This window comes from Lottia gigantea (assembly GCF_000327385.1).
Source record: "Lottia gigantea unplaced genomic scaffold LOTGIsca_29, whole genome shotgun sequence".
NCBI lineage: Eukaryota > Metazoa > Mollusca > Gastropoda > Lottiidae > Lottia > Lottia gigantea.
In genome coordinates, this window is record NW_008708943.1 from 117,962 (window position 1) to 137,844 (window position 19,883).

The 19,883-nt window shown below is 34.6% G+C and overlaps 1 protein-coding gene across 1 annotated transcript; it reads left to right on the plus strand.

Annotated features, from left to right (window-relative positions):
• Positions 1–862: 862 nt before the first annotated feature.
• LOTGIDRAFT_161323 (hypothetical protein) lies at positions 863–13,925 on the plus strand (the record flags this gene model as incomplete). Its single annotated transcript, XM_009056729.1, has 5 exons — positions 863–950; positions 5,892–5,979; positions 10,221–10,344; positions 13,193–13,373; positions 13,657–13,925. The coding sequence occupies 5 exons, from the start codon at positions 863–865 to the stop codon at positions 13,923–13,925; spliced, it is 750 nt and encodes a 249-aa protein (XP_009054977.1).
• Positions 13,926–19,883: the final 5,958 nt, after the last annotated feature.

Here is a 19,883-nt window from a genome sequence, read left to right on the forward strand (position 1 = left end):
TCTCCTCATGATGATATGGCTGTTCGATAATTCAATAAGGTGTTCAAAATTTGGAAATAAAATTTCCATTTCCCAAAATCCATGACTGAAAAAGGTTACATTAAAATATGTTGTTCCATTTCATTTCATTTTCATTGCAAAGCTAGTTAATTCCAATATATCTCGGATGACGAACTAAGACCTGTCTTAAAACACCTTAATACCAGATTATTAATCAAATTATTAGAATCAGATCAGTTTTTAATGCCACAAGTCAACATCCGCCATGTTAAATCACGTGACGGTCAATATTAGCTGGAAAGATTAAAGAGTGTACATTATCAATATAAGTCAACATAAACCTAGTTTAATTTGTCCGCAAAACAAATTTGTTCTTTAAGATTACATTGAAACATTCTTCTTTGTATTAGATCGTCCCGGGGTATCTCTTATAGTTCCATTACTCAAATTGATAACGTACGTTGCAGTTTTCAATAATGGCATTTTTTTGGATAATCCAGTTGATGTTATTTAATATCTTACGGTATTGTATTAAAGGGACACGTTCGCCATCCATTTTACCAACCGTACCCCTCAGAAACGGGAATTTATTTAGCTAAACTAATCAGTAATAGTATTCACAGCTCACCTTCGAAATTTTAGCCGTCAAATTCAGGTATGTCTAGAAATATTCACGTTTGAAAAAAAATCACGACTCATCTTTTCTTGATACTCTGCTGTATATAGAACAGAAAGTGATTTTTTTTTTATTTTAAGTATATTTGACGGGGTTATGCTATTTTTGTGCAGTTCTAGTACTAGTAGTTCTGAAGATCAATTACATATGTACAAGACCAAAATCAACCCCCGAAACTGGCGAATCATGGCCTTTAATGATATAAAGGGTCGTAGGATAATTGCCAAGTTTCAATGTTTTGGGATTAGGTTATGGTCAGGTTGGGTGGTAGGAGGTTGGTGTGGGTAAAATTGGTTGATATTGAACCTTTCATTATAAATTCCCACTACTTTCACTTTAGTCACAGATTAAACTTCACACATACCACAATTAGCAATTATACATCTCGCATTACCAGTCGCTTGCTCGGGTTATAGGTTACATTAAGCGGTCACTGGATAAATAGAGACTACAGGGTAGGCTATTGTTCTGCTCATTAACAACTCGTTAAATAGCCGCCAATTTCCACGCGACGGGGGCGCGATTTCTTTCCTTGATGAGCACGCCGGGGTGCAGGGTTGTATGGGTAATCACGCGCACGAAACGCGCCCGTCCTCGCCTTTACGACAATAGACTGTTGTAATTAACAACGCAAACTTTTCTCTCATTGAGTTATCCCACTTGACAAAGCTGTAAGACTTGTCAAACGCCTGTACAAATCTTAAGTGGTTGATTCTTCTTTTTCGCACCTTCGTTCATTCTGTTAAGGGCCCATTCAAGTATGGTAACCCGTGGGGACAATTAGTGAAAGGGGAGGGGAGTCGTCAGAGGCCTCACAGCACCACGTCCTTCCACATGTTAAGCCACATTATTATCCAACTAACTGAGACATTCTAATAAAAATTCTCAATTCTATTAAGACAACTAACCCATAGTTTGACTTTATTTTCTAGTGTTATTCAATGTTGAACGTTTCACAGACCTCGTATAATCGTCGTTAATTCTAAAATTATCACTTCTCGGATTCTACCCTAGAGCTTCTTTAAATATTGTAGCGCTTTATTTTTTGTTATTTTTTACAGATTGGAACGTTGGAAAATTATCTTTTCATCATCCCAACAAAATTTGTTACTACCTTAAACTACTGTAAATGTTCGGGACACTTGGCGATTTTCAGGTCGTGGTCGTGGATATAACTTGCAAATACGTAATTGTTAGCTTCTCAAATCGAACGGGAGCAAACTATATTGTGAAAGACATGAAGGTGCAATAAATTTGTGATGAGAAAATATTTAGGGATAACGTCGAGACAGACTTAAAAAAAAATTTTGATTAATTTTGACAGTATAATTTTGTAATTCACCATTGTCAGGCTCAACTATAAAAAATCTTCGAAACATTGTATCACAAACACAGGCTGTGAACAAAAAATGTGGTCATCTTCGAGATGGTGAATTCTTAATAAGGCATAATTAGCTGTTGACACAAGGTGCGATGCATCGTAAACTAAACCTCGAACACCCGGTGTTCCTTTACATCCCGGAAACAAATAGTCCTAAGAATAAAAAGAACAGCATCCTCGAGCATCTTAAAGATGCAAATTTTTAATTGATCCTAATTATCTGTTGACATGAGGTGCGATATCTGACATATTAATTGCGATTACGTTAACCTAGGCGTAAGTCGTTAATTACGTTACGTTTATGATGTTGCTAAACACTAGTTGAATTAGTCTTAAAACCGGATTACGAATCAAATTATCAATTTCTCCCCAACAGTGATAATTATAACAAGGTAATCCGATTTATGTGTTAAAGCTAACAGTTTTAAAGCAATTAGACTGTCATAGATCGCCACCTCGATCTTCAAAAAGCTTAGATATCACCCTGATATTTGTAGGAGTGAACAGTGATAATTGTGCTTTTGTTTTCTATTTCCGATCTTTTTCAGGAACTTTATTGTACACAACACTTTACAAAAGCTTTATTTTCGAAAAGAAGCATATTTTTATATATGTATATCACTGTATCAGTCTTCTTTTGACTTCTTGACGTAAACAAAATAGAGCTTTTCTCTACTCCAATTATTGACCTACTCGTTGTGATCGGAAAGCAGAATTTGAGGGTGCCTTGTACATACAAACAATGTGTTCACTTGTGAAAACGACTGTCGATTCGAAAAACATTGTCGACTTTTACCTATATCCTACGCAGATTGTGTTTTGAAAACATTTCTAAACTTTCCTGATATTCCCTTCCCCCCATTGCAAGTTGAATCAGTTTGAAACAGTGTGAAAGAGTAACCCGACTCCACCAGTCAGATTAGAAAGATGTAAAGCATGGATTACAAGAGGCGTTAAAATTAGTCATAATTATCCCATCTTATATATGATGGCCTGCAGTGAGACGACCAAACCTCTCCTCGGGAGGAATTCCTGATTTTCACGATTACCGAGTTCAAATTTCCTCGTATTTCTACTTCTAGCCCATGTCTCTCTAATCTCCCAGTTTTAATTTACTAGATAGAAAGGATTCAATATAGTTCAACCAGTTCACTTTCTTTTCCCCCAGTTATGAACATATCTTCTTAAAAATAAGGGAGTAGTAGAGTCGCCTTGTGGGAAACCTTTCCGAGATTGATGAATTATTATTGATACCTTACAAGTAGTTTTTCTATTCTATTCTATTCTATTCTATTCTATTCTATTCTATTCTATTCTATTCTATTCTATTCTATTCTATTCTATATTTGTTTAGGAGTAGGAACAAACTCACTCATGTACGTGTTGGTCTGTATTATCGCCAACACAACAGGGGAGCAATTTGAAGAAGAAGCTGAAATCCTAATCGCCTGACATAGCTGTCAGATTAATATTTCTCATCATTGTAGCGGAATTGAGATAAAAAGTATACTATATTTATATCTCTATGTGTTGACATCTTTATAAATTAATCTTCAAGCCACTTAGGTTTAAAAAATTGAATTGGAATCTTAGTTCTCACCGTGTCATAGAGATGACAAAATCCTCCTCTTGATTTTTGATGACTTTTTTTCTTCATCTGGAAGTACTTGCTATTTTTGCTGATGTGATGAATAAAACTTGAAAGGTGCTGGCAGGGATCTAGAATAGTTTAAAGATTAGGAGAATTAACTAGCCTTTGGTTTTAATGATAAGCGACATGCAAATTATTTGCAATGTGTTGCAGATGTTGGAGAGAGAGAGATAATCTTCAGTGGTCTACACTAATCATTTGAAAGGATTCAAGAGATTTTGTAATCCAAAAATGTGAATGGGATCCTTCGATTAACGTCTATGACATAAACATAAATATATCTACCTCAAGAGAGAGCAATTTGAAGTAAAAAACAATACTGATTGCTCTTAGATTATACATATAAACTTATCACTGACTTTGAATAAAACCTCTTACTTGGCTCATACAATGCAACTTTACGCCACTGTCCTGATGAGGATTTTGTATTCTTTTGTATGAGATAAACTCTGGACAATTTATTTGATAATAGAATTTTCGGAGTGAAAGGGGTTAACGATATAACTATGTAATTTTGATTATATATTATCGGCGGTTATAAGGTTAATCATGTCTGTCTAAATTTTATCAGTATGTAGAGGTTTTAATCCCAACGACTCAATTATAATCTTAAAATATGCATTAAAACTGAACTACTTCAATAGCTAATCTGTTTCACTTAGATTATTACTATTTTAAAGATTCTCTTTTCCAGAAGATTACTATAGATTTCTGATTGTATTTCACTTGAGTGATTCAAACATATTTTGCAATTAGTGACGTCATCAAACACTTATTGAATTATTGAATTGCACCAACCACTGACAACCAAGTCTGACTGAAAATTGGAATGGTGCAAATTGATGCTATCAGTGTCCCCGATACACATGAAATTTTTTAGAAAACCTCTTTATAATCCCTTTAAAAGCGATGAATTATATCGGCTTGTCATCTTAAATATTTAACCAGACTTTCTTGGACTCATATCTTTAAACTTGACAAAACTACATGTCAAAAATACCTTTTACAATTGTCCTGTTGCTCGATAAAAACCAGTTAAATTTTATAGATTATTTTCAAGTGGTTACCTATCTACCAACTTGTAGGCTAACTGCATAGAAATTGCATTAGATAAAACCATGTCGAAATCTGTTTAGCGTTCACATGCCACTCTCTACCTGTCAGAATGAGGGTCCTTATCCGTCAAACTGGTGACAACCTTAAGTAGTTGGTAACATGATTTCAATATAACAAACCACCATACTCTGGTGTATTTAATACGTTTTTAATGGGAACAAATACTTGATGTACAGTTAATCGTAATCTTAGACGCAGTGGGAGAGGTGTTGGTGTGATATTGGGGGGAGGGAGCAGGCCCTGTGAGAACTATTTTGTAAGAATTTTATGAGCCTTTGAGAATAGCATTGATGTACATCTAAACAATAATAATAATAATATTATTTATTATTATCAAGTGAAATATTTGTTTAAAGATTTTCAGACAAAACAAAATTTTGGCATAAACGCTATAAAAAGATTTTCTAGAAAGTTTTATTGTTGTGTGAAATAAGCAAAACAGTTATTTTCATTTAATCAATTATGTCATTGGGTAATAATTAGAATATAAGAATATAAAATTATTTATACTGGTTACAAATAAATCTGGGTTGATGGATATACGAGTTATTATTGAATTATATAGAACACGTCCAAAATATTTTTAAAATATTAATATGTTATGTAACTGCTAGCTTCTAGAAAATGTCATACACGTCATTTTTCCGTTGTTATTTTCTGATAATTCTGTATTAGTTTTGTCAAAAACTTTGATAATGCAATGAACGGTTGTTGTTAATTCTGTCAACCCCGACTCTTTCTCCCCTCTCCGAATCTTAATAAATGTGTTTTCGAGCAAAGGATGGAACTTTTTCGGATATAACATAAGATGCTGAAATCTATGACATAAAAGTGTTTTTGACCAGACATTTCCAGCTTACGGCTATAACGCTTTTTAATTCGGTTCAGCGACAGTTCAGTCTTTGCAGATCGTTGCTAATATGTGCCGTAGATTCGAAATCCTACTCATTACCTGTGCCAATGAGTTGAAACAAGGATGGATAACTCACCTCGCATCCTGACCCCCAAAATACCAGGGAATTTTATTCTGAACATTAGTGGTAAAATATTTTCTTATTTATTTTCAGTTCAGAGACAGTCGTGCCTTCAAGCTGATAAATCTCGAGACTTGATCAACAACTGCAGTAAAAAACAGAAGAAACGGCGGCGACATAGGTTAGATATTTTACTTTTCGATTTCCAACTGTCAACTGATCTTTAACGTGAACAGCCTGTGACACAGAGGTACTTGGTTTATTGTCCGAACGAATAGAAGCCTTTTCCATGTTAGCCTCTTCGACCTGAAACACCGACAGGGGGAGACCGGGTTGAAATATCCAAAGGTGTTATCTCGACCTATGAAAAAGCGGAAGTATCTTTTATAGTGTTTTTTTCTGCCTACATAAAATAAATATGACGTATTCATTCAAAAAATTTTACGTCATAGTTTTTTTCAGAAGAACCGAAAAAATGATCCAAATTGGCCAATCTCGTGCAAAATAAGGAAATAATTGTAGCTCATTAACAAAGTTATAATAGATGTCGGAAATATCTTATTCTTATTTCTAAATATGGGTCTTTAACGCTTGCACAATTGTTTGATACACGGCTTTGAGGCTAGGAATAGAAAAATAAATATTTTAAACTATTCAAAGATGATGGATGATTTTTTTTTTGTACAACTGACAAAAAGTGTAATTATAGTTACTTTATATAGCACGTTTTAAACTTGACATTGTGTCAAAATCAAAAATTAATTCCGAAAAAAATAGATTTAATTGAAATTTTTTCTTTGATTTTTTAACAGCGACTTATAAATCGTTTTATCACGAGCTTTAAAATGAAATTCTCAAATAAAAAAAATCTTCAACTAATTTTGTCTCTTATCTTTGATAAGAAATTACTGGAAATAGAAAATTCTGTTTGGAAAGTGTCGAAATTGAGGGATGATAAAATGGCACTTTACCGATATTACTAATTTCAAAATTTGAAACGCTGACAAATTTTTCGTTTCTGGGTGACAGCTCCGTGCAGTGATTCTACTAATTTAAATTCAAATCGAAACGTCAGTTTGTGAAGACAGATTTCGATCTCTCACGCGAAATTTTTCGCTTTTAGTGCGACATCAAGAAAAATAGAAGTAACAAACATGTAGCAAGCATATTATATTTCTCGAAATTTCTTTCTATATATTTTTTTCTTCTTTGAAATCAATAATTAGAAATTTTCGTTATTTTTTTTTATCTTTTACTTCCTCTTTTTGATATATCCTTCCTCTAACAAAGATCTGTCTGAATGCATGACCATAAACCATTCACGCAATAAAATACGTATATTGAAACGACACTTCAAGGTTAATTTGTGTGGACCTCTTTAGGATCCTTCTGTATTAACTGTTTTAAGTGGTCAGATGGCCTGGCAAAATTTATCTCATTGCACACTGCATGGCGTTGATCATAGGCCTAATCAAGTGCAGAAAAGTAGGACGTAAAACTCCATTCATTTCATTTCTATTGTACAGACGAAATTGAAGCCACGTGGTCACAATTTGAATGTGAATTTTCTCCTTTGTATGTTGTAATAGTATATTGGATACTATTTAAAAGACAGTAAAAAGGTTCACTGCACTCTTGCAAACGCTTACAAATAAATTTGTACTTTTAGAGAAAAACAAGAAAAAAACTATAAAGCAATTAGGCTAACTAATAAGACTGCTTACAGCATTGTGTCCGGTGATAATTGCGCAACTATTAGATCTGGTTCAAGAACTAGTTACCGCGGCAGCCTTGGTTAAAGTTCTTCTGTAGGCTACTTTTAGTAGGTCCTATAACTTCATTGAATTTGATCTATACTTTGGTCTCACGATGGTTGGAGTACCTTGCGAAATAAAATGAAATAAAGTTTTACGTCTTCTTGCGATTTAGATTAACAATGCCATGCAGTGTGCAAGCAGGGATATTATTGCCAGTGAAACGTGCGAGTCGTTTATTGTATTCTCGAATACCTGATGCCACTCTGCGACTGTCTTTGTCAACCCGGCTTAGCTAAAAGAAGTTCTGTTTATTTGACTCGACAGCTTATTAAACATATAATATATCTAGTATTAGGCCTATATATCATACAAACATTGATTCGTCTGTATTATATCCATACCCTCCAGTAAAAATAACAAACTGGTTCTTCATAACATTGAGACAATGCCATCAAGTAAAAATATCACTATTAAACGACTGCTAATTGGCTCGAACGACCGTTTGACCGAGTCTACGGTAATTAGTTGTTTGGCGGAAACTAATGTATTACTCCGCCTAAAGCAAATCACGTTTTTGTACGATAGTCGTTGTCATTGTCAAAGGAAGTTTAGCGTGAAAGGACGAGATCTCAAATTTTTCCGGTCGTCAATTAGGAAATTAGCCGAATTTTGAAATCTGAAAGGAACAAATCCTGTTTTAAATTCTTGCAGACGAACTAATCACCACAGCCATTTTGATAATTTGTATTTTTTCATGTTCTATTCATGATAGAAATTCTACCCCGTCGTGAATTATATCAGCTTGATAGCCATTTAATTAGATTTTTTACCACTTAGCCCGTGATTTTATTTCAAGAAGTTCACCCTTACGTCTGAGTTCAATTGAAGCGGTATCCGCCGTAATAACCCTTTTTGCGATCCAATATTTCTTATGATTAGCCGCAAAAATTAAAATTTATTACGACAATCTGCAAACAAATCAAGTGGTACGTTTTTCGTGAGAATTTTTGCCAAATCTGAAAATATTAGGCAACACTCTGTGGTCTCAATAAACTATAGACAGTAGTTAGATCCATTGTATCTTATTTTACAGTGTAATATCATTAATATCATAACATTATTTTAGACATCGTTGGTGAGATCGATCTGGAGTCTACAACCGAGACATTTCGAATTGCTACCGAATTCTATGAAATCCGTATAAATTTTTTTCGATTTAAATAGTAACGTTTTGTACATGTTTTACTTGTCAAGGGAAGCAATTCTCTGAAATTTTATTTGACCACTGAGGCAACTTATGAAAATTCTTTAAATAAAATTTTAGTCAGAGTTGCAGGTTGAAGTCGATGTACGAGAAGGTCTTTGGACTCTGATAAATCTTCTGAGTACTGTAACTCGAAGTACCTCTTAATGTAAGAAAATATCCCTTAGACCGTTGAAAACTTCCCATACTGCCCTCTCTCATTCCCCCCTCCCCCCCTCTATAAGAATTCTTCGTTCCTTGTCTCGTAACGCCCTATGTCTCTCTTCCTAATCTACTAAGCGTCCATCTGTCTGCTCGTCATTCGCTCCGTTCCATGCTCTTGTCCATATTACTTCAACTTCATTTCTTACTCTCTAAATTGACTTTGTGGTTCATGGTTAGAAAATGACGAGTTTCCGCGGCACCATTCATTAAATAATTACAGATTGTTGAGAATGGGTTTGAGAACTCATTGAGGGGTTAACTTAGTGAGAAATTTGTTTTTACAAGAAATCGTTAATGAGCTTTAAAGTTGGAATGGACTATTAAATTTCAAATTCAAATGGTTTCAGGATGTGTTCACACCAACATTTGCAATCGATAACAATTTTTTTACGCTTTTTTCACACTAACTAGCAGGAAATTGTCTAAAAACTAACGATATATAAATCTCCAATTTGTATATCTAACATATTAAATGGTAGTCTTACGATTTCTGTCAAAAATGATTTACATAACATCGAGAATTTGACAGATTTGCTGTAAGGGTGGTTATATATGCATCAGCTTCATAAACGAGGTTTAAATGGCAGAACAACTATAGAGGGAAAGTTCTGCTCATTCCAAGAAAGACCAGTCTCTATAGACAAAAACTGGGATAACTTGGTCCACCTTATTTAAAACTAATCTAAGGGGTTTACAAGAGGTTTTGTGGAATTTGTGCGTGTACCAAGAACACTCATAGGTAATTTTACACGTATTTCCCAACTGATATATGTGGCATCCAAAAAACTTGCACGATTTGTCTTGAATCTGGTAAAGACTCAAGTCGCTAAGGTACAGAATAAAAGGACAAGAAACTTCATTTAATTTCAACAGTCCAATAATGTACAGAACAGAAGGTCCAAAAACTCAAATTTACTCCATTGGACTTAATAAGGTGCGGAACAGGAGCTCATAAAACTCCATTTCATTTGATTAGTCCAATAAGGTACACAACAGTAGGTACTAAAACCCCAATTCCATGTCATTGGCCTCATTGGAATATATAGCAGTAGGACACAAAACGTTTTATTTCATTAGTCCAGTAATGCATAGAACAAAAGGACAAGAAACATTTCATTTCATTAGTCCAGTGGGGTACGAACATTAGGATGTAAAACACCCATTTAATTCCTAACAAGTGACAATTTCTATTTTCAGGACAATATTTACCAGTTTTCAGTTGGAGGAGTTAGAAAGAACATTTAAAGATGCGCATTATCCAGATTTATATGCTCGAGAGTTACTGGCCCTTAAAATAGATTTACCAGAGGATCGTATACAGGTAAGAGCTTTTCAATGTATACGTGGGAGCGCTAACTGGGTCTATAGCCTGACTGATTTTTTTGTTAATTTACTGGAAAAATGAAAAGGTTTTTTTTTGTTATTTGTTCGTATATTGAAGCTTTAATTTTAGCACCAATTTCATTTTAGTCCGACTTTTTTGCAATTTTCGAAATACTATATTTGTGCTCAACTTCTGAAGAATTCGGTTTAGATTTTAAATCCACAACTCTGCATCTATTCATATTTGTTGTTTTCATTTTAAAATTAAAAATTGACGAAAAGCAACAGCATAAAACTAACCTTTGATGGGAAAATAGCCATCAAACTAAGTCTTTTACGTCTAAAGTCGAAGTTAAAATGAATCCTCCTGAATTAAAAAATAATAATATGTAGGTATGGGAAAATGTTTATAATTCAAATAAACAAAATAGGAAATTTCGCCTATAAATGGAGTGCCTTTCAGCTTCTAATTTAGAAGAATAAAGGCCTTTAAATTCCCCCTCTATAGGACGTTAAGTGCCCTGTTATGATAACACTCGAGCAGGCAGATAAAAACGCCGGGTAGGAACCAACCAGTCAGTTTATTTAGCCATTCTAGAAGGTGATAATGTTTCTGAAACATACACTTTAATAAGTTGATTTACCGTAACAAAATAAACAGACTGATGTGAGGCGTTCGCTCATTTCTACTGCCGAGCTACCAGCGATTCAGCCTTTACCGTCATTCCATCAAGCTTCACCCCAAGTTTTTCTACGGTTGTCAGATGAAAAGTTTGTGTTTTGAGAAGAACACGTGTTCAGGAATGTTTACTCAGTAAATTTTTACGCCATCTCAAATAGACCAAAAAGCCTATTATACTTCCAAACTTTATTTTCACAAGCAAAATATATATTTATGCTGGGCTGTAACAGCCAATTTAGCGGCAAGTTAGAGCTCGGTGGTGATTTGACAGTTGTTTCTGACTTATCAACGACCAAATCACAGGCAATTAGCAGCCAAATTTCACCGAAAAAAGTTTCGGACTTGTTTTTGCTAATACAACCTTGTTTCAAAGTCAAACATCTCGATGTTTTTGTTTGTGATTTTTGAAGTTGAGAATTCGACGGCTGATATAAACATTGATAAAAATCTGATGAAAATACACAAACGGAGAGATCTTATTTTTTATTGCATTCTCGTTGTTGACTTTTACTGGCACATTAACTGCCATTTCCAAAACTAGAAAACTCACTCTTAGGCACTGGCGACAGACACCATGCAGTGTACAACGAGGAACACTTTGTAAAAACAAAGAAAAAGTCAACAAACGGACAATGGTGAACAATACACTACAATAACCTGATTATATGTTATGTTCGACAGACACACCACAATCCCAACAACCATCCCCCCCCCCCCCCCCTCCTCCTCCCAAACACACAAACCCTCACACACACACTTGCCGACGAATCGATAACGAACAGGGATCAAAACCACGGTAAAAATTAAATCTATTCATGGTCATTAATTACAACATAAAACCCTTTCTGTACATAATTTGTAATTAGAAAAAAAAACCGTTATCCTTCAATTTCACTCAATAAATAATGACACATCCTAATCCACTTTATTGCTCATAAAAATAAATTGATCACTGCGGGACAGCTTTGAATACTGTTGACCCTTGACTGGAATTGGTTAAATTCAGATGGCGCGAGATAGCGTGATGTTCAACTCCAAGAACTTAATAGTACGAATTTCTCGCTTTATTTCTTTCAATTTAGCCCTAATCAAATCTCAGCCAGTTATTTTGAATCACGAGATCTCGCAATGATTGACAGCTGCTCGAAGTGGAATAGACCTGCACTTTAAATTCAAAATGGCGTCACACTTAATTTGACAATGTTATTACACCTTCGATCATTCAGTCTTATTCTGCGTATGCTAACGCCTGGATGAACACGTCTAGAGAAAATATAATTATAGAAATGATATTATAACTGGTAAATTAATTATTATATTAGAAAGTAATGGAATAATATTAATAAGATTCTAATTTCTAGCTACGTCTGACTTTATACTCATAGAAATAGATTAGTCAACAGTTAAAGAGAATTTACACCGATCGTACAATCAGAACTAGGCCCCCGTGTCTAAAAAACATAGTATCTAATCTAATATTTCAGTCCAATATTTCTCATTGTACAATTGTATACTTTAAATTTTTTTTTGAGAAATAGAAATAGAAGAAAGGTTACACCTCCTAACAACAAAAACTAAAAAATGATGAATACTTAAAGGGACATTCCGCTTTAGGTTCAATTTTTTTTTGCTCTAACTTGTGAAAACAATAAACCAAAATCTAGAGAAATAGTTTTACCTAAAAAATCCAGCCGTTAATTTTTGAACGCAGTAAATATTTAAAAATAATTAAAAATTGTTAAAAAACTATACTGTACGGATTTGAGTAAAATAAACGCCTAATTGTAGAGAAATATGTCTCCTAAGTATTATATAGGTTCCAATTAATAATATTGAGCCATTATAAAATCAAACACCAAAACTAGGTTAACTGCTTAATTAACAATTAGTACTCTCCGTTTTTAATAAACCTTTTAAAACAAATGCAGTTTGTCAAGAAGATACACAAATATGAACAGCATACTTTAGATATATATTTTCTGGTATAATTTCCGACGTTTTTGAATCGGAATACCTCTTTAAGGCGCACAACTGACACTATAAATTTATAAAACATTGTGTAACAAATCCTAATATAATAACTCTGTGGTATTCAATGTAGTCAATTTTCCTTGTTATCGTTAAATGGCTGACTGAAATGTGTCCTATAATTTTCTAATTTCAGGTTTGGTTCCAGAATCGACGAGCTAAATGGAGAAAAACGGAAAAGACATGGGGAAAGAGCAGCATTATGGCGGAATATGGGTTATATGGTGCTATGGTACGCCATGCATTACCACTTCCAGAAGCCATTGTTAAAAGTGCTGACAAGGGTATTGAACAATCGAATGCTCCCTGGTTATTAGGTACGTTCGACACTTTTTTCAGTTTAACTAGTTATGTTTAAAAATGAATTGGTTTTACGTATTTTCTCAATGTATTTTACAAATGCTAATTAGTAAGTACACTGTAAATATAAATTAGGATTATACGCGTACATAGTCTTACTATATTGTTCTTTAGACATGCATATATTCTGTTTTCATTTTAATTGCCGTAAATTGGTTCATTCGTTAACATTAACAAAGCGAAATATACTTTTATAATTTATCTTGTTATTTTATATAATGGTCATGAATTTTATTACAGGAATGCATAAAAAGTCGATAGAAGCAGCCCAGAAAATGAACGAAGTGGATGAAGACAGTTGCTCGTCAGATTCCGAGGAAAAACACAAAAATAAAGAGGAGCTAAAATCAGAAAGTATCGCAGCATTACGAGCGAAGGCGCAGGAACACAGTGCTAGACTTGTGGGTGTTATAAACAGAGACGGTTGTGTTCCGATGGAGCGTAATAATACATTAAATCATAAAATAAACGACACGTATCAGAGAGACAATGGTCTAACTTCCTGTTGAACTTTGACCTGACTGCGTATTGTTTCCGGTTTAAAAGGCTCTTTACTGGATTCTTATTAGTTCAAGTCGTATCGTATCGTAATTGCTCAATATGATTACCGCATACCTCATGTCACGTGATATGTGATGAGTGCTAAGTTCAAGGTTATGGCGGTTTAAAGTGTTTACAAAGCTGGTTTTCCAGACGTTACATTACCTTCTCTAAATCATGAACAAGAATAATGAACTAAACGACATAAAAACCAATGCCTGCAGTACAAATTATCAAAAGACAAAATGGCATTGTTTTGAATGATACTAGCTAAAGTGCATTTGAACTACAACGACGACGTAACGACACCAATTAATTTTTTTAAAAATGAGGTGTTTTATTGTCCAGGTGGTAATGATTTAAATTGTCGTTTGTAAAGCGAGTTTCCATAAGTTGGAATCTCTGGAAATCCATGAAAAGCAAAATATTGAATTCTGATTCCACTGACAATGCTAACGAGGGTTCAAAGTTAATCGTACTACGAGAATGTGAATCCAGCGGTACGAGGGACCGGGTGATCCAATATTTTGAATTGGAGTAGTCGCCCTTTACGATTTTAAAGGAAACCAAGATGTGTGTTATTTAGGGCCTAAGAGCTCGTCCTGAAACTTTGTACAAACTTCTCTAGCTATTTAATGTGCTCTTATTTTAGTGTTGTGCCTTTAATATAATCAATAATTTAATGTCTACAACCAACAACATAAAAGGAGAATTTGGTCGGTATAATGCCTAGTATTCGAAACTGTTTTTAGTTTCCAAATTTCTAACTTGCAATTGTTTTAAATTTGATATGTGTCCACTTTTAACTAAATTGATTTCATGCAGACTATTTGATGAGAAAGATGATCTTTTAGCAAATCCAGGGACACCCATATACACATAAACGTTTCCGTGTGAATAGATATCTTTTAGCGAAAATGGCAATTACCATTTAAACAGTTCAGAATGTGCATCTTAAACCTCAAATTGGAAAACACCGGGCATTTATTTGTAATTTATTGTCCCGTAGATGTATCATGAGTTTAAAAATGCGTGTATCTTTTCTATTATATGCCATTAGTTGTACATATTTATTCCAATTGGCATTAATGATATCATAATTGTAAATATAGTAGATTAAATAATAATGGGGAACCTTAAAGGTTCTACGTGATCTTTATTTGTTGTACAACTCTTCGAGGAACTTTTTCAAGGCGATCATCTAGTTGATGTGCATCTATCCTAGTCAAAAAACATCCGTTGTCAACGTTATACGAATAACCTTTTCTGTGCAAACTAACATAATGCAAACGAGCATAGTATTCAGTTGGTTCTTTGTTCATTTCAATTTTATTAAGGGCCAAATTTGTATTCTTTGACTGTCGAACAAAGGGTCACAGTTTTGGAATATCAAAATATCATATGTGTACAATCGTGTTCAACAATGTAGAGAGGCCTTTAAACTAATTAATGTTTGTAAGTTATGTCAGGTGTACAAAATATAACGTATATTATTCCAAATGATTGTTTTTTTTACTTGAATGTAAACCCGAGTCCCTGACTCTATGGCAGAACGTTATTACCTCGTGGCTTTATAATCTAATACAGTCATAGCATAGTAACGTCTATTAAACTCATTTTCTAACAGCCGAGTGATGAGTAAAGGACACTGAATGACGTTTCCAGTCTCCATTCACTTCATCCATTAAAATATGATATAAAATTCTTTTTCATTAATTCCATTTTCCCCAAAGATCAATCGGTACTTTTGTCTCTCTACTATATACTTAAGTTACAGTGGGTGTTGCTGCTAAATCACATCATGCTTAATCTTTCAGAACACCTTATGTCACTCTAAGACTGGATTTGTGTACTATGGATCCTATTCTGGGGAGTCCACGTGGCTAATGATGTAAATTTATAGTTAACAATATAAGTGGATAGGTAACATTTCGGTCTAATTCTGTCATTGCGAACGTTTGGCGTCAGCGCGGACCTATGAGAGGCCCTCATATCATACAATTTTCATTTGAATCTAAACTTAAGCAAGGTCGTGTTTTTGAAGGAAAATGAACGCAAAAGTGACAAAGAGGGTAAGTGATGGGATACTGTTTTTAATCTAAAATTGGACATGACACTGCGGACTACTTGATAGGGACCGGAGTCGAATTCCCCTGAGGCCTTAGGACTGCCAGAGGCCCACATATACCAACGGATTTCAGATGGCCTGAGTTGAATTTTGAGCATTAAGCGGGCGGGCTTGAGTTTTACTTCACGGGCCCGAGGAGGGGGTGAGGGGGTGGCCGAACCCTATATACGCCAATGTTGATAGCCCTACAGTCAAGAAGCTACGTGGGTCTCGTGTCATTTCTACATAGAATGAAAGAGCAATTGACATTTTTAAGAAGATTAGAGATATATATGTCAGATGTCAGGAAAGTTTGACAAATCGGTAGGATATCGGTGATATCACTCAGTGCACCTGGTCCCTTAAAAATATGGTACGATAAAACTGATTACGTGTACACACAGCAGTGGTTACAAGTGTTACATGCCTGTGGAATTTAGGTGTGTTTGTCCGTCCATACTTCCAACACTCACTTCCTCACTCCCTTACTATTCATAGGACCTGAGGTTTTGATCTGTGGATACTTTGAAATACCTTCGAATGTTTCAACCAGGTTTCCAATAAGCTTTGTATGTCAGAATTGTTCACTTCACAACTGCTACATGACTGTGGAATTTAGGTGTGTCTGTCTGTCCATATCTCGAGAATTTTGGGTCTTTGCGGCAATTTCCCTTGTAACCAGTGGCCCTGGGGTTTGATCTTGAGATAGCTCAAGTCGTTTGGATGTTGGAAGGAAAGATGCCATATGTTTGCCTTTGTCCTGGTAAAATTCAGGATCCGTTAATATATCGAAAATAGATCCAAGGGCGATAAATCTATTTTCTCTATTTAGTATGCCTTTCCCTTTGACAATTTTAGCATGAAGCAAGGTTAGTTTCGTGTTATCAAAATAGTCTATACAAACTCCTGATATCCAAGTGGTTTATGCAATCAAACCCCTACCATGCCTCCCCGGCCTAAAACAATTCCGCTTTTCATCTGAGTTTCGTTGTTTTGGACACTTACACACTTCCCCGTTATGATCTTTAAAACTTAGGACACGAATGCCTAAAAAACTGCGAATTTCTTTCTTTTCTGGTAATTTTGTATGTCGCCGACATAGTTTTAGTCTAGACTGTAACCCTATGTAGTATATGAAATAAAACAACCGCTATGATGCCTGTTTGTTTTTATCAGACTGAAATAGAAAAGGACAACGTTATTCTGGTTCTTTAGTTATATTGACCTCTCTGTCGCATATTCAACTGTCGAGAAAAATGTAAGCAAAAGCAGCTAGGTTAGATGGTGAAGTCAGCTGTCTAGGAAATGTCTCTGTTCAACACTGCATGGACTTGTTCGGCTTCAAAGGCTAAATAGTGAGCAGTGATATAAGAAGTAAAACTCCGTATCGTTTTCCTTTGTCTGATGATAAAATTGACTGATGATAAACTGTAACGGGATACAGTCTTTCTGACTTGGTTTGTTCTCCCATAACATATGCTAAATAATTTATCTAGATTTGAAATCAATGTCTAAAGGGAGCCATAGAACATAGTCCTTATTGTCACCCGTCATTGCCTTGATTAGTCCACACCGCCCTTAACAATCAATTAAACGATCAAATACACTACTCAAGCCAATATCCCAACGACAATGATTGATCTGAAACATGGCTCCGCCCACTACATGATATGAATATTAATTAGCTGTGATTGATGGCACCACGACAGCCACGTGGTTGGAGTCTGTGACTGACAGATTAGAACTGGTGATAAATTGTCCAAACAGTAGGCGACCGTCAACGGGGAATTTCTCAGATTTTTCCGAGCACGATCAAAAACCGGAATTCTCTCAAGCGGAAAACGAAATGAGGAATTTGGAAATTGCTCTCGTTCCGCTGCCTAGACTTGGACGACGAAGCACTCTAAATTTCTATCAACCGTATTAGCTATGTTTCGTTTTGTTTCGTTTTATCCCGCCTGATTCGCAAACTTAATGATAAAATTGGTCTCCTGATGCTCGGCAACGTGATTATAATTACTTTTTGTACGGTTTCTTCCACAATTAATAAACGAATGAAGATCGTTTAGAGTCGAGTCTCGGAGGATAGGCTGTAGAGAAAATAAGATAAGAAGCCATAATGAAATGAGTCTAGTATTGTGTTTGAAACGATTCGGTTAAATATCACCATTCAATAACCGGAAATTTCAGTAAAAGGTTAATTAAGACGAGTAGAATTACAATTCGTTAGTTTATGAGCTGTAAAAAGGCGGATCGCAGAATGATAAAAAACGAATTGTATAGAAAATATCGAAAAAGATTGACAAACTTGAACATTGAATGGACGATAAGCATCTAGAATGGCTCTACTTCATTTCATTTACATGGTTTAGTCGTTTAGCAGATGAATTGAGTCCGAGATGGAAACGATAGAAGCTGGGATGTCACAGATAATACTTGATTTATTCTGGAAAATAATCATCCAAATTATGTGATTGACAAGAGGGATAACTCTGCTTATTTCACCCATTCATTCAACATGTTAGTTCTTTTTTACTATGAAATAACGAGTTGATCATGAAGTGATGTTATCGGTATAGTAGAAACTAGATAAATTAGAGAATAATGGAGAGAATAGGACACCGAGCTCGATATTAATTGACCCTTTGATGACGGTGATTACAGAATGATAAAATAAAATTAATAAATAATGTTTAAATCAAGGCAAGTGGTTTATTTAGACGAAGCATCAATATTGTATGAATGTAACATTGGTGATAAGCCGCTCGTCTCTTTTTAAAACATAATATGATAAGAACAACGCATCTTCGTGCGGCCAAGGTTCAGTAGAGGGGCGAAGCGATAGACCTATGTTTTCAAACGAGTGATTATGCAAGTCATTTTAGATCAACTTGTATAAAACGAAAGATGTGGACAGATACCATGGGCGTGGTTTTAGATCGGGATGAGAATGGTTATTTTGACCCTTTTTTATTATGACATCATTAAAATCGTGATCAGAAAGATAACAGTTGTGCGAAATTGAAACCGCAGTTAAAACGAAACGAAGTAAGGAAATTTAATTCAAAATAAAATGTTGTATTTCTATTTTAAATAGAAACTAATAATAATCGTAATAGAAAATTAACAATTATATTGTACAATATATACTTTATCTGTCTGGTCCATTACTCAATTTATTTATAGTTTTTTTTATAATTCATTAAGGTCTACATTAAATTAGGTTTTTCATGTACAGGTTAAGTTGTAGGCTCATTTATTATGTTATAAATTATGTTGTTACAACATGCTTATTTTATGAGTTTAATTTCAGTATTTGATTATGAAGTAGGCCTAGACCAGTTGTAAATGAAATTTTACTGCATCCTGGTTGTACGAAGATGAAATTGTCAATTTCTAATTAATCTATTGTAGTTTTAAATATGAACCTCGTTTTTAAGATATACGATAGCAGCAATGATTTATCTCCCTTGAAATTAATTAATTTGTAAATAACCTCTATAGCAAAATGGTTTCGAGCCATTAACGAAAACAGGTCTGACAATGCATTGTCGGAAAAAGGAATTGATATTACGACATGGGTCGTTATTTTTCGACAGTTGATATTCGTCAAACTAGGTATTAAAATTTTAATTATGTATGACTAAATTGAGAAGGAAAACCATATGTTTAATGACAGTTTATAGATCGCAATTTTTAACCAGTTCAAATAATAATAGTCGAACATTTTTACGACTTGGTATCTCGCTGCTAAATTATTCATGAAATACACGACAGCTTTGATTGTTTTTTGTCATATCATGACTAGACCATAATATAG